We start from the raw sequence: 16,685 nt of genomic DNA, 5'->3' as shown, positions 1-16,685 counted from the left end.
TGAAGAGATCGGGATAGCCAGAGAACCAAAAACTATACCCTTATCACCCAAAAAGAGAATGTTTGCTTAGTCTGTACAATAGTCATAGCATCCTAGGATAATGTTAGCATATGTACGTACTCGCGCAGACAGCATGGCTGGTTTTCATCACCCGGGAGACCCCTACTTCCCTAATCAGGGAAACAACGGGTGGCTAGAGGAGTCCGAGGAGGAACCTGACGGGGAACCGGAGGCAGAAGCCGAAGGCGAGCCTGTCGAACCCGAAGGAGACGAAGAGCATTTCGAAGAGGAGCTCGATGATAGCGACGGGGGTGATTCGGATGCGGAGTCCGAAGTCATCAACCCCCCTTACCCGATCCGGGTGCCTGCATATCGAGTGGGCCCCACTGGCCCTACACCTCCCTGGGGTATTGACCTTTGGAGATGGAGCAGACAGCAGGGACAGCGACCCCCGTACGGCATGTCACGCGAGTTCTTTGACCTGAGAGACGGAGGGCCGGCTGATCGAGCCCTTCCAGTCATGGTGAAACGGTTACGGAATACGGGCGATCTTGCCCAGGACACTGCGGATCAGGTACACCAATTGAGGACTAGGGTCGAGCGTGCGGAGCAGGAGACGCGTGACGTCCTTCGAGAGTTTCACATGAGACAGGTTCGGTGGGAGTCTCGACTCCGGGACGCGGAACGCTTGGTTGCTCGTCTTCAGGGAGCATCCACATCCTCAGCACCACCTCCTGACGCAGCTCAACACGGTTAGGAATAGATTTATCATAGTAGGTTATTAGGAACTATGGAATCTCACGGTGCAGAATGGGAACATCGATGCTTACATATCAAGATTCAGCGAACTATCTCTGTTGTGCCCGGGTATGATCACATCAGAGGGAAAGAAGATTGAACGATTCATTTGGGGACTGACATCCCCCATTCAAGGGAACGTGATAGCTGCGAACCCTGAAACTTTTGACAGTGCGAAGAGATTGGCAAAGAGGCTATACGATCATAACCACAAAAAGGGCGAGAAACCGGTAGAGACTGAGAAGAAGAAGGAGAGTGATGGTAAGAAAGGATGGAACAACAAGAGGAAGGGGCGTCAGGGTCCCGAGACCTCTAAAAAGCAGCAAACGGTGGCAGTTCACGCTGTCACTGCGCCGGTACCAGTCACATCACATGCTCCAACCTCAGCTGCTTCAAATACCTCAAAACCCTATTCTGGTACTCATCCCAAATGCAACAAGTGCGGTTTCCATCACCAAGGAGAATGTAGGGAGTTCCATTGCACCAGTTGCAACCGAAGGGGACACACTGCAAAGTTCTGCAGGACTTATCCTTCTCAGAACCAGAATCAGGGAAACAATCAGAACAACAACAACCCCCGCAATAACAACAACACCAATGCCGGTAGCAACAATGCAGGGCTTAGCCACACCTGTTTCGAGTGTGGAAGGACGGGACATTTCCGTCGAGACTGCCCTAACAACAACAACAACTCAGGAAACAGAGGAGCAGGAAGAATGCTGACTATGGGTCAGAGTGATGCAGTTCAGGACCCCGCAGTTGTGACCGGTACGTTCCTCCTAAACCACGCTTATGCATGCATCTTATTTGATACCGGAGCGGAGCGAAGTTTCGTAAGCGAGAAGTTTAAACATTTATTAAAACAACAACCCCAGAAGCTAAATGAAACCTATACGGTGGAAATGGCCAATGGGAAGACCGAATCCACTAGAGAAATCTACACTGGATGTACCCTAACCCTTAACCAACACGTCTTACGAATAGATCTGATGCCAGTGTCAATTAGGAGTTTCGATGTGATTATCGGCATGGATTGGTTGAGCCCCACCATGCTGAGATTATGTGCCACGAGAAGGCCGTTCGCCTTCGTCTCCCGAATCACGAAACCCTAGTAATTTACGGAGACAAACCTAGCACGAATCTTCGTCTTATCTCGTGCATCAAAGCACAAAAACATCTGCGAAAGAACAACTTAGCGTTCTTGGCCCACATAGTGGACAAGACTAAAGAAGAAATTAACATCCAAGACATTCCGGTAGCGTGTGAATTCCCGGACGTGTTTCCTGAAGATCTTCCAGGAGTACCCCTAGAGAGACAGGTTGAGTTCCGAATCGACCTCGTCCCAGGAGCAACTCCCCTCGCTAAATCACCATATCGATTGGCACCTGCTGAAATGCAGGAATTGTCCAGCCAACTCAGTGAGCTTCTGGACAAGGGATTTATCCGACCTAGCTACTCGCCGTGGGGAGCTCCGGTGCTCTTTGTCAAAAAGAAGGACGGATCTTTCAGAATGTGCATCGATTACAGAGAGTTGAATAAACTCACTGTTAAAAACCGCTACCCACTTCCACGAATCGATGATCTATTCGACCAGCTCCAAGGAGCTAGCTATTTTTCTAAAATAGACCTACTGTCCGGATACCATCAACTCAAGGTCCGAGAAGAAGATATTCCTAAAACCGCCTTCCGAACCCGCTATGGACATTATGAATTCGTCGTAATGCCCTTCGGTCTAACAAATGCACCCGCCGCATTTATGGACCTAATGAACCGAATCTGTCAACCGTTCTTGGACAACTTCGTCATTGTGTTTATCGATGACATCCTCGTCTATTCTCGAAGCAAAGAGGAGCATGGCCAACATCTCCGACAAGTCCTAGAGACGCTGCGATCGGAAAGGCTTTACGCCAAACTCTCTAAGTGTGAGTTTTGGCTACGGAGCGTGAATTTTCTCGGTCACGTAGTTAGCCAAGATGGAATTCATGTGGATCCCTCTAAGGTCAAAGCTGTGGAAGGATGGGAAACTCCGACTACGCCCACCGAAATTCGTCAGTTCTTAGGCCTAGCAGGCTACTATAGGAGATTCATCCAAAACTTCTCAAAAATCGCCAAGCCACTTACCTTGCTTACGCAAAAGAGTGTGCCACTCAAGTGGACAGACCGACAAGAGATTGCGTTTCGAGCCTTGAAGCAAGCTCTTTGTAGCGCTCCTGTACTATCTCTACCCGAAGGAACGGAAGATTTTGTAGTTTACTGTGACGCGTCAAATCAAGGTTTAGGTTGCGTTCTCATGCAACGTGGAAGAGTGATAGCATATGCGTCCCGTCAACTAAAGACGCACGAAGTAAATTACACAACCCATGACCTAGAACTGGGAGTCGTGGTCTTCGCCCTAAAAATTTGGAGGCACTACCTGTACGGTACAAAGTGCACCATCTTCACAGACCACAAGAGCCTCCAGCACATCTTGAATCAGAAGGAGCTGAACATGAGACAACGAAGATGGGTGGAGTTGTTAAACGACTACGAATGCGAGATCAAGTACCATCCAGGCAAGGCCAACGTGGTAGCTGACGCATTAAGTCGGAAGGAGTACACAAATCGCCGTACGAAAACGCACTCGATAACCATTCAGTCTCATCTGACCACTCAAATTGCATCAGTCCAGGCAGAGGCTATGAAAACGGAAAATAGAACTAGCGAGGCATTACGCGGAATGGAGAAGAACCTGGAAGTCAAAGAGAATGGGATATACTACTTCATGAACCGTATTTGGGTTCCAAAGATCGGAGGATTCAGGGAGATCGTTATGAAGGAAGCCCACAAGACACGATACTCCATTCATCCTGGTTCGGACAAGATGTATTTGGACATTAAGCAGCACTATTGGTGGCCTAACATGAAGGCGGAAATCGCAACTTATGTTAGTAAGTGCCTTACGTGTGCCAAAGTAAAAGTGGAATACCAGAAACCTTCTGGATTGTTACAGCAACCGGCAATCCCTGAGTGGAAATGGGAGGGGATTTCTATGGACTTCGTGACCAAGCTGCCTAAGACGTCGGACGGTTTGGATACCATATGGGTAATCATCGACCGACTGACGAAATCTGCCAATTTCCTGCCGATCAAAGAGTCCTACAAGATGGAGAGGCTGATGCGGTTGTACCTACGAGAGATTGTAAGACTTCATGGAGTACCAAAATCTATCATCTCGGATAGGGACAGTAGATTCACGTCACGCTTTTGGCAGTCGCTCCACAAGGCAATGGGAACTCATCTTGATATGAGCACTGCGTATCACCCACAAACGGACGGTCAAAGCGAACGAACCATTCAGACGCTTGAAGACATGCTTCGTGCATGTGTGATAGACTTCGGAAAGTCTTGGGATACCCACCTACCGTTGATCGAATTCTCATATAACAATAGTTATCATTCGAGCATCAAGGTGGCCCCTTTCGAAGCACTGTACGGGCGTAAATGTAGATCACCGTTATGTTGGGCTGAAGTAGGCGACACCCAACTAGCAAGAACACATACGTCGGATAGGGCAATATCAGGACCGGAAATCATTCGCGAGACCACAGAAAAGATTGTCCAGATCAAAGCTCGATTACAGGCATCGCGTGACCGGCAAAAGAGCTACGCTGATAAACGGCGAAAGCCCTTAGAATTCCAGGTCGGTGATCGAGTATTGTTGAAGGTCTCACCCTGGGAAGGGGTTATACGTTTCGGAAAACGGGGAAAGCTAAACCCGCGATACATTGGACCTTTCGAAATCGTCGCCCGAATAGGTCCAGTAGCATACAGACTACAACTACCCGCAGAGCTAAACGGTGTACACCCCGTGTTTCATGTTTCTAATCTGAAAAAGTGCCTATCAGATGAAACCCTTGTCATTCCTCTTGACGAAATCGAAATCAATGAGAATCTCCTGTTCGTCGAAGAACCAATCGAAATTATGGACAGGGAGGTGAAGCGTACTAAGCAGAGTCGCATCCCGATCGTGAAGGTACGGTGGAACGCAAAGCGTGGGCCAGAATTCACGTGGGAACGCGAAGATCAAATGAAGCAAAAGTACCCTCACCTATTCTAGCATTCTCAAATCTAGCTTTCAAACAGGATTTCGGGACGAAATTCCCTCTAACGGGGGGATGATGTCACAACTGTAAATTTTGAGCCATGTAATCTATGCATTCAACCTAATGTGAATCAAAAACTTCAATCAAATGCAAGATACAAGTACTATAAGTAGTCATCAAACAATTGGAGACCCTAGAAGTTCTTGTTAAGTCCACTTTGGACTAGGACTTCCTTATTGGATCCAAATGGACCAATAAGCTTCCAATTGGACTATCATGGGTTTAGGACCCTAATTGGGCTCTAATTAGACCCACATTCGTTTATTTCAATATTTTGGGCTAGGTAGAACCTAGAATGAAATAAAACACAAGTTTTGATCCATAATTTAACCTAACCTAGCTTAACAAAGCATAAAAACCACAATTTTATTTTATAAGGCCAATAAATACCCTAAACTACCTCTAATGTTGGGCTTAGGGGCAAAAAGCCCAATTTTTCCTTCTTCCCTTCAAATTCTCGGCCCAAGCCCAAGGAAAAGGGAGAGTTGACCTTGGGTTGCCACCTCACCTTTACATGTTGGACTTCCATGCATATAACTCATGTTTCCAAGCAAACATCATGTCAAAGATCACTTCTTTTCTCTCTTATCTTCTTGTTCGGCCGAGAGCAACACCACACACACCAAAAATATCTTCATTTCTCTCTAGATTCACTCAAGAACTCTCCTTCCTCCCCTCTCCAAAAATCTCGAAAATTAGGGACTTTCCAAGAGGATTTTGCAAGTAAATCATCATCTAAGGTAAGATTATGCATAGATCTATGGTTTAAATTCTTTTGTTATCAAAATCCTTTCCTAATCTATGCTAAAATCGTGATCTTGCACCCTAGAACCATCTCAAAACTCGAGATCTTCATCAAAGGGAGCCAAGACCAAAAACACTTCATTTTTCCTTCCATTTTCCTTGCAAAAACCGAACCAACACCCCAAGGTGAGCTTCATACCCCCATTTTCTGTTTTTATGAGTTTTGTGGGGGGGGGGATACAAGTGAAAGTGTAGATCTATATGTGTTTGTATGCCTTGTATGATTTCCATGCTTATATGTATGCTTTTATGTGTTTTTATGTTGGATCTAGCCTCAAAACTCATCAAAACCGAGATATAACTTGTGCTACATGATTTTTACTTCAAATATATTTCTAAACACAAAGTGCTTCAAGAAAAATGGCTAAGTAGTTTAGTAATAATTTCTTTGGGTTAAAAACACAAATTTTGGGCCTAAAATGTGAAAAATGCAAAAATAAGGGCCCAAATCGTCATTTCACAGATTCTGATGGATGAAGTGTGCCAAAACAGTTTTCATAAGTAAATTTCTGGAAATATACTCATTTAGGGGACTAAAATCATAAATTTTAAGCTTAATGGGCTAAAAATGTAACTTTCGGCCCAATAAGGCCCATTATGCGAATTTTTCTGTTTTGGAGGGCCAAAACTGTAACTTTCTGTAAAACAGTGGACTATAAGTGTTCCAACCCCTTTTCAAAGGTTAAAAATGCTTTTTAAATTTAAAAAGGACCAAAGTTGCAAAAATTTTCCAAATTGGGCCAAAATTGTAAAAGTTGCGAAAAGAAGGGGTTAAAACCGTGAAAACTGCATTTTTAAGAACTTAAACTGTTTTTATGAAAAACATGTTGAAAAATATTAATTTCAATAATTTTTGGTGTTAAAATGTCAAGAAAAATAGTTTAAGGACTAAACCGGGAAGTATTTAATATAAAGGGTTAAAAATGTAAATTTTACAAATGATGAGGGGCTGAAAACAGGAATATTTCAAGGCTAGTTCAATATACACAATTTGATCGAATGATGGCACCACGACTATCAACGAAATACAATACATTACAATACCAAAAGTCGTTGTTAAACGAATTGGCTCGGTCTCGAGCCAATAAAAATCTACAACTACTAACACTACGATTCATACAAGTAACGTTTGGTTATACATACACATGCGAGTGTGCACAGACGTCTATGCACCATCTTTGGGCCCCACAAGTGTAAAATCTTGTTCGTTGAGCCTAGCTAGCCCAATGACCTGATCTTAAGGCCCGAAGACATTTTTTTTACGGAGTGTTGGGTTTTACCGATCCGACACAACGTAAATGGACTTTCAATGGCTTGTATACCACCGGTCCCCAAGGGTCCTTTGGTCTTGCTAGTAAGGTCTACATTTCATGCGAGGCGGGTCTGGGACCCCTCGTACATTTTATCCCCAACCGGCTAATGGAGTTACCGGGGTCTTCGTGACCTCTTGCTCTTCGGATGTGGGACTTCACCTAGTCAGGGCGATTGGATAACGCGATTAGTACTGACGACGCCTTCGGAGTCGTTAGTATAACTATAAACTGGGCGTTTGTGTAACGCGGGTTTGTAGTAAATAATCCTGCTCGAAAACCTTCCAACGTCGCCTGGGACTGACACTATACGCTATGCAATGGTTTCAATGTAACATCACGTAATTCAAGGAACTAGGAGAACATCGGGTTTTCCTAGGGTTTTCAATACTTACAAATTTGAAATGCATACATTCTAAACGAACATTTTTTTTTTACAAGTATAGAAACAAACAAGCATACCTATGGATCTTCACAAACATTTTTGGAAACTTATCTTTTCAGAAAATATCGGATTTTCTGGTGGTTCTACAAACAATACAAACATTCGATTTCAAACACTACTTATGAACTCACCAACATTTCATATGTTGACGTTTTTCAAAATACTTGTATTCTCAGGGAACCAGTGAATCAAGGGAAATCACATTCAGTGACGGTTGCGGTTTATTTATGTATGAATCAAACAATTTAATTTTTGGGAATGTAATGTTAGACAATGTTTGATATGTAAACACTACTGGTTGTACTATGTTGATGAATGGTAACGAATGTTGTTATGTTTCATATATATTCAATGTTATGGTATACAATTGAGTCACGGCAAGCCCCCGGACGTTTCCGCCGTCTGGTTCGGGGGTGTGACAGGTTGGTATCAGAGCTTTGTTTATAGTGAACTAGCATGTCGAGCCATACATTGATATGCAACTATAAACCAAAAAGAGGGACTAACATAACTCTGAACAACACAAGTAAATAAAACACACTTGCTTGCATTAGGGATAAGAACCTAACGTCGAATCAAACACAATAATACTGGTATCTCGGTTAATTCGGGACTGTTCTTAGGGATACCAAGGAGTGAATGTAGCCTGATCAACTACATTCTCTCCAAGGTAAAACTAACACACGTCTTGAAGAGATCGGGATAGCCAGAGAACCAAAAACTATACCCTTATCACCCAAAAAGAGAATGTTTGCTTAGTCTGTACAATAGTCATAGCATCCTAGGATAATGTTAGCATATGTACGTACTCGCGCAGACAGCATGGCTGGTTTTCATCACCCGGGAGACCCCTACTTCCCTAATCAGGGAAACAACGGGTGGCTAGAGGAGTCCGAGGAGGAACCTGACGGGGAACCGGAGGCAGAAGCCGAAGGCGAGCCTGTCGAACCCGAAGGAGACGAAGAGCATTTCGAAGAGGAGCTCGATGATAGCGACGGGGGTGATTCGGATGCGGAGTCCGAAGTCATCAACCCCCCTTACCCGATCCGGGTGCCTGCATATCGAGTGGGCCCCACTGGCCCTACACCTCCCTGGGGTATTGACCTTTGGAGATGGAGCAGACAGCAGGGACAGCGACCCCCGTACGGCATGTCACGCGAGTTCTTTGACCTGAGAGACGGAGGGCCGGCTGATCGAGCCCTTCCAGTCATGGTGAAACGGTTACGGAATACGGGCGATCTTGCCCAGGACACTGCGGATCAGGTACACCAATTGAGGACTAGGGTCGAGCGTGCGGAGCAGGAGACGCGTGACGTCCTTCGAGAGTTTCACATGAGACAGGTTCGGTGGGAGTCTCGACTCCGGGACGCGGAACGCTTGGTTGCTCGTCTTCAGGGAGCATCCACATCCTCAGCACCACCTCCTGACGCAGCTCAACACGGTTAGGAATAGATTTATCATAGTAGGTTATTAGGAACTATGGAATCTCACGGTGCAGAATGGGAACATCGATGCTTACATATCAAGATTCAGCGAACTATCTCTGTTGTGCCCGGGTATGATCACATCAGAGGGAAAGAAGATTGAACGATTCATTTGGGGACTGACATCCCCCATTCAAGGGAACGTGATAGCTGCGAACCCTGAAACTTTTGACAGTGCGAAGAGATTGGCAAAGAGGCTATACGATCATAACCACAAAAAGGGCGAGAAACCGGTAGAGACTGAGAAGAAGAAGGAGAGTGATGGTAAGAAAGGATGGAACAACAAGAGGAAGGGGCGTCAGGGTCCCGAGACCTCTAAAAAGCAGCAAACGGTGGCAGTTCACGCTGTCACTGCGCCGGTACCAGTCACATCACATGCTCCAACCTCAGCTGCTTCAAATACCTCAAAACCCTATTCTGGTACTCATCCCAAATGCAACAAGTGCGGTTTCCATCACCAAGGAGAATGTAGGGAGTTCCATTGCACCAGTTGCAACCGAAGGGGACACACTGCAAAGTTCTGCAGGACTTATCCTTCTCAGAACCAGAATCAGGGAAACAATCAGAACAACAACAACCCCCGCAATAACAACAACACCAATGCCGGTAGCAACAATGCAGGGCTTAGCCACACCTGTTTCGAGTGTGGAAGGACGGGACATTTCCGTCGAGACTGCCCTAACAACAACAACAACTCAGGAAACAGAGGAGCAGGAAGAATGCTGACTATGGGTCAGAGTGATGCAGTTCAGGACCCCGCAGTTGTGACCGGTACGTTCCTCCTAAACCACGCTTATGCATGCATCTTATTTGATACCGGAGCGGAGCGAAGTTTCGTAAGCGAGAAGTTTAAACATTTATTAAAACAACAACCCCAGAAGCTAAATGAAACCTATACGGTGGAAATGGCCAATGGGAAGACCGAATCCACTAGAGAAATCTACACTGGATGTACCCTAACCCTTAACCAACACGTCTTACGAATAGATCTGATGCCAGTGTCAATTAGGAGTTTCGATGTGATTATCGGCATGGATTGGTTGAGCCCCACCATGCTGAGATTATGTGCCACGAGAAGGCCGTTCGCCTTCGTCTCCCGAATCACGAAACCCTAGTAATTTACGGAGACAAACCTAGCACGAATCTTCGTCTTATCTCGTGCATCAAAGCACAAAAACATCTGCGAAAGAACAACTTAGCGTTCTTGGCCCACATAGTGGACAAGACTAAAGAAGAAATTAACATCCAAGACATTCCGGTAGCGTGTGAATTCCCGGACGTGTTTCCTGAAGATCTTCCAGGAGTACCCCTAGAGAGACAGGTTGAGTTCCGAATCGACCTCGTCCCAGGAGCAACTCCCCTCGCTAAATCACCATATCGATTGGCACCTGCTGAAATGCAGGAATTGTCCAGCCAACTCAGTGAGCTTCTGGACAAGGGATTTATCCGACCTAGCTACTCGCCGTGGGGAGCTCCGGTGCTCTTTGTCAAAAAGAAGGACGGATCTTTCAGAATGTGCATCGATTACAGAGAGTTGAATAAACTCACTGTTAAAAACCGCTACCCACTTCCACGAATCGATGATCTATTCGACCAGCTCCAAGGAGCTAGCTATTTTTCTAAAATAGACCTACTGTCCGGATACCATCAACTCAAGGTCCGAGAAGAAGATATTCCTAAAACCGCCTTCCGAACCCGCTATGGACATTATGAATTCGTCGTAATGCCCTTCGGTCTAACAAATGCACCCGCCGCATTTATGGACCTAATGAACCGAATCTGTCAACCGTTCTTGGACAACTTCGTCATTGTGTTTATCGATGACATCCTCGTCTATTCTCGAAGCAAAGAGGAGCATGGCCAACATCTCCGACAAGTCCTAGAGACGCTGCGATCGGAAAGGCTTTACGCCAAACTCTCTAAGTGTGAGTTTTGGCTACGGAGCGTGAATTTTCTCGGTCACGTAGTTAGCCAAGATGGAATTCATGTGGATCCCTCTAAGGTCAAAGCTGTGGAAGGATGGGAAACTCCGACTACGCCCACCGAAATTCGTCAGTTCTTAGGCCTAGCAGGCTACTATAGGTATCTTAAAAATTTACATCTAAAAGTTTAAGAGGTATCTTAAAAATTAAGATGCGTAAATTCATATGTAACCAAACAGTCTAAATCTGAAAAATTAAAAGTCTGCCTCTTAATTTTTCAATTAAGAGGCTACCAAACAGGATCTTAGCTTTATAACTTTAGTTTTTCAATGTTTGGTACAAAGGGGTTAGAATAGATCATTAACAAATTTAAGAGTGGGTGGGAGAGGGCGTCAATGGGCTTCATAGTTTTTGCTTTTAATATTAATATAATATAATCTAATACCTAGAAAATGTTAGAAACAAGAATTTTGTTAATATAGTCTAATACTTAGAAAATGTTAGAAACAAGAATTTTTTTTGCTGTTCTGACTATTTTAAACATTAACTTTTGATAAATATTAAAAATATATATTGTTAAGTTATTAACATTGATTTTTTTTTTTGTTAAAAAAAATGTCTCTAACTAGAAAATTTGAGTTGAGTTGTTTTAAACGTAAAAAGAAAACAAAAAAAAACAATTTATTCATAGTTAAAGAGGATCTATCAATCGATTTATCGTTAAACAAATGTCGAAACACCGTCGTAATGAGGAATCGGTTTGTAAGAACATCAAGAATAAGAAGTTGGATTACATGTGCTAGAAAACATGGATGAAGTTCGTAAAGTTGTGAAAAAACCTAGAAAAAAAATTTAAGATGTTGTGGAAGAACCTATAGAAGAAGAATTTGAACTACAAGTGCCATAAATATGCCTTATGTAGATGAAGAGTAGCCGCCTTGAATTGTATTGATGATGATAAAAAAGATACTTCAATGAACATATATTATTTTAGAAACTAGAACATATAATGAGTGGATACATGATGTTATGATCATGAATTTAGGAAATGCTTGATAGTAACTTTGTGATAGCAAATTTACTTAATAATAATTTAAAAAATAAAATGATAAGGCCTTATTTTGTTTTTGCACAAGACATCTGATATGTCAGGATCAGATCTGGATAGAAGATGATTAAAATAAAATCATTTTATTTTAGTCTATCATAAAAAAAAAACTATTTTAATAGTCTCACAGAATATTATATTGTAATAATTTAAAAAATTACAACAAATATACACACTCTGAACAACTCCAAGCATTCCACTAAAAATATCATTAAATTTGTGTATTTTTAACATAATTTTTTTTTTACTCCAACCACACTAAAAGTTTACACAAAAAACATTGTTTCATATTATAATATAGAATAGAATAATTATTAAAGTTGTAAAAGTTATAAAACTAACCAAAATAATATTAAACAATTCAGAAAGTTGTTTTTGTATGATAAATAATATTAAATCAAATATAAATGTACTATTCAATTAGTATTACACAAAATATAAAAACAATATTTAATTCTATAATTTCTATGTTGAGTTTGTTGAGTTTGGTGGTCATTGAAACATATTTTCGCACCAAAACTTTATTTTTTTTATGTATCCATTGAAGTCGGTCTAAATACCACCCTAATAATCTATTATTTTAATTTTTTGGTTTTTGATTGCGTTTCAAACGAGATGCAGTGATGTTTCAAACCATCTAGTCTATCTATAAAATAAAATGAGAGCATTATGTTATATTATATTGTTTTTGCTATTTTTTCCATGAATATTTATATTTATATACATATTGTATAAAATTTTAAAGCATTATATTATATTATATTGTTTTGCTATTTTTTCCAAGAATATTTATATTTAAATACATATTGTATAAATTTTTATTTGAGCATAAATTAACTACAAGCCTACAGTCCACCTGTAAGTGTGTTCCCGACTTCCCTCCATTTTCCTTCATCTCTCCCCAAAAAGTCATTCTCCTTACCTGCAAATTCTTTCTCTTTAGTCAAAAGCTACACTGCCTCATGGGTCCCCTCTTAATCTCCCCACCAAACAAACAAATTCTCAATCCAAAATCTCCATCATTAACAACAGATTTGAAAATTCTTTCAAAGACCAATCAATGCGAAAATTGGTAATTTTCCATGATTCATGATTATGATTATTCCAACTGTAAAGCTTAACCTCCCTCGGATAATGAGTCAAGCGCAGCTCCAAATTCCCATGGCGAATTCATAACACTATAGAACCCTAGATCCTCTATTTGTCCTTGTATACCAGTTTTTAACTTCGTTCTGGAGTGGATAATTGGGGAGATCAACAAACACAATGCCTTCAAGACAACCTTCTTCTTTCCCACATCAACAGTCCACAAAACACAGAGCTACCTTCATCTTCCTCGTAATCACTGTTTTTTCATCAATTCTTATACTTATTGGAGTTCTTTACTTGCTTTACTACCTGTGGTATACGTTGATTCATCGGACTCGTACTAGTCCTCTTGATTCGTGTCCAGAATTTTTGAAACTATGTCGTTACAGCTACAAAGAGCTCAACTCCGCCACCAATGGCTTCTCCGATGATAATTATATCGGAAAAGGCGGTTCGGGTACCGTGTACCGTGGTATACTCAGAAATGGAAAACTCGTTGCTGTGAAGATGCTTGATTCGGAGTCGTTAGACGCCGAGCGTGAGTTCCAAACTGAGCTTCGAATCCTCGGTGGATTAGAGTCGCAGTTTATCGTTTCATTGTTAGGGTATTGCTTTGATAAGAGGAAGCGATTGGTGGTTTATGAGTACATGCCGAATCGGAGCTTACAGGAATCTCTTTTCTCCGATCGTAGCTTGAATTGGGAGAGAAGATTCGATATCATCCTAGATGTTGCTAGAGCACTTGAGTTCTTACACCGGGAATGTGATCCGCCGGTGATTCACGGAGACGTGAAGCCTAGCAACGTCTTACTCGACACTGAGTTCCGTGCAAAACTCGCCGATTTCGGATTGTCGAAATTGAAGATCGAGCCGGAATTCGGTGTGGATTTGTTCAGTCAGGATCTATCAGGAACTTTAGCTGGCGGCGGCGTCGGAGAGTCTCCGGCGATTGGAACTCCAGTCGATAGTAGTACCGCTAATGAGGTAGATTTCGCTCTTGCTCTACAGGCTTCCTCCTCTTCGACGCCGACCAATAATAAGGTTGTGTGTAATAATCCAAAATTTGGGTTCACAAACGAAAAAGGAAAGGACATTGAAAATGGTGGTGGTGATGATTGGATTAACAATAAATTCACGAATTATGATGACGATTTAGGTCTTAATTTCGATAATAATCACATTGGAGAATCCAATATGAATCCCTCCGACGATCGCAAAACTGGCAAGAAACAATGGGGGAAAGATTGGTGGTGGAAACAAGAGGGCAGCGGTGAGCTTTGCAGCAAGGATTACGTCCGAGAATGGATCGGAAGTCAAACCTGTTCATCGGCCAATCCAGATTGGGATGATGATAAGAACTTTGAATTAAAGGATTCCAACGACAACGAAAACAAACCAGAAAACGAAGAACAGAGTGGCTGGAAACCACACCGGAAAATGCAAGAATGGTGGAAAGAAGAACACCTCGACGAACTCAGCAATAAGAAAGTCGAGAAGAAGAAGAAGAAGATGAAACGAAAATTGAAGCTCTCGATCTTCCGAAAAAAACGAAAAACAAACCGTCATAATCACGAAAACGAGATCGATCCAAACACAGAGTTCAGTTTCAGGAAGAACTCAAAGAAGAACAGCGAAGATCTCTTCAGCCGCGAACTCAGCAGCACAACAAGCATGCGAGGGACGCTTTGTTACGTAGCACCAGAATACGGTGGTTGCGGTTATTTAATGGAGAAAACCGATATTTACAGTTTTGGAGTACTGATTCTGGTGATTGTTTCTGGTCGAAGACCATTACATGTTCTATCATCACCGATGAAGCTTGAGAAGGCGAATTTGATAAGTTGGTGTCGACAATTGGCTCAAGGTGGTGATTTGTTGGAATTAATGGATGAGAGATTGAAAGAGGGTGAATGTTATAATAAGGTGCAGGCGATTTTGTGTGTGAATTTGGCTCTCGCTTGTTTACAGAAGATGCCGGAGTTGAGGCCGGATATTGGGGATATTGTGAAGATTTTGAAAGGGGAAATGGATCTCCCGGTGGTTCCGTTTGAGTTTTCACCATCACCGCCTTCCAAATTGGTCGGGAAATCCAAATCAAGGAGGAAGAACAACAATGCCGATTGAAGGTGTGGTGTTCTTGTTGCATTTGTATATTAGTTAAATTGGTTGACTCCTGGATAATTTAGTCTAAAAGTTAAAAGCTGATCAACCGATTATTTTTATTGAAGAGGATCACCTTCTTTATGTGAAGTTGTAAACGTATGGTTCTTCAATTGAAGTAACTACAACAAATATCTGGCTGACGAAGATCAAGAGGTTGTTCAATGAAAACCCTAAAATGGTGAAGAGGATTCTTGACCATATAAGGAAATTTTTTAAATAAACCATGATTCCAAACCTTTAGCTTGATATATTTGGTTTCGTCATTGATCTCTGCCATAACCCTCCATCACAAAGAACTACGAAAAAAGATCATTATATGAGTTTATTTTTGGGTGGTTAAAATTTCTTTGAAATTTGCTTTTGTGTTGAAAGCTTAACCTTAGATAAAGAAAATTAAGGAGATGTTGGAGGATATTTTGGCAATATGCCCACCCATTTTGTAATGGGTATTTTCATATTGGCCCTACCTATTTTGAAACTTAACTTTCTAGGTTTATTTTTCGTTGCATTGAATCGATGAACTTGTGATCCTCTTGGATTATGAAATTTAATTTGCTTCCGTTGCATTTTTTTTTGTGATTTTGAAAATCACTATATTCCAATAATAACTTCTCTTGTTTTTTCATCTAGAATTCAAGTTAGGGTTTGTGGATTTTTCCACATTAGAGATTGTTATTAATTAGAAAGATTTAGATAAGTTTTAAGTCTAGATTCAAACATTAGATCATGAGGGAATCATTATTCCACCTTCAATGGTGAATTCAGGAATTCATGAACCCTAGCTTGATGGAGTAATATTTTGAAGTTATATACAATGATTTAATGATTAATCTACTATATAAAATTGTTTTATAAACTTAAATAAATGGGTCATTAGTTGTGATTTGAAGTTTATATAGAGATCATGAGTTCTAGAGATGGTTTTGAACTTAGCTTTAGTGTTTGGTTAAAATTGAGCAATTGGAATCTCAATCCGTGATGCAAACTAGTTTGGTATCGTTGCATGAAAATAAATTCTAAAGAATCTACATTCATATAAAACTTGTTTGGAGATTAATTTCGATCAAATGAACTCATGTTGAAGGGTAAACTTACTCTTATGATATTTATGTCTAATTTGTAAATCATAACTTGAATGATTGTTTTTGATGTTAAATGGCCTATTTAACAAGTTTTTGGAATGATATTGAATACTAAGTCAAGTTGGAATCGTTAGACATTTTTTAAGTTTATGTTCGAAATGGAGTCACCTCACATTTTGCATGACCTTACAAATAAATTTAGACCATTCATATTGTTCACTATTGAAAGAATTATCCGTTTGAGTTTGCACGACCTAAAAAATATTCTTTAGTCTTTACAAAATTTTAATCAACCTTACAAAGTAAATTCACAAATCAGGAAAATGATGCACTGATGA

General features: G+C 41.5%; 1 protein-coding gene across 1 annotated transcript; it reads left to right on the top strand.

The window, feature by feature from the left end:
• Nucleotides 1–12,858: 12,858 nt before the first annotated feature.
• LOC145029517 (Protein kinase superfamily protein) lies at nucleotides 12,859–15,729 on the top strand. Its single transcript, XM_078978032.1, has one exon. It carries the CDS (start codon nucleotides 13,280–13,282, stop codon nucleotides 15,224–15,226), a length of 1,947 nt encoding a protein of 648 aa, XP_078834158.1. The 5' UTR covers nucleotides 12,859–13,279; the 3' UTR covers nucleotides 15,227–15,729.
• Nucleotides 15,730–16,685: the final 956 nt, after the last annotated feature.

This window comes from Lactuca saligna, chromosome 1 (genome assembly GCF_052625555.1).
Source record: "Lactuca saligna cultivar CGN05327 chromosome 1, ASM5262555v1, whole genome shotgun sequence".
NCBI lineage: Eukaryota > Viridiplantae > Streptophyta > Magnoliopsida > Asterales > Asteraceae > Lactuca > Lactuca saligna.
The sequence above is the reverse complement of the archived record's forward strand: the minus strand, read 5'-3'. Positions and strand labels throughout refer to the sequence as shown.

What these genes read in the sequence shown, in the direction of transcription:
- LOC145029517 (XM_078978032.1), top strand. Translation starts at nt 13,280, where the DNA reads ATGCCTTCAAGACAACCTTCTTCTTTCCCACATCAACAGTCCACAAAA.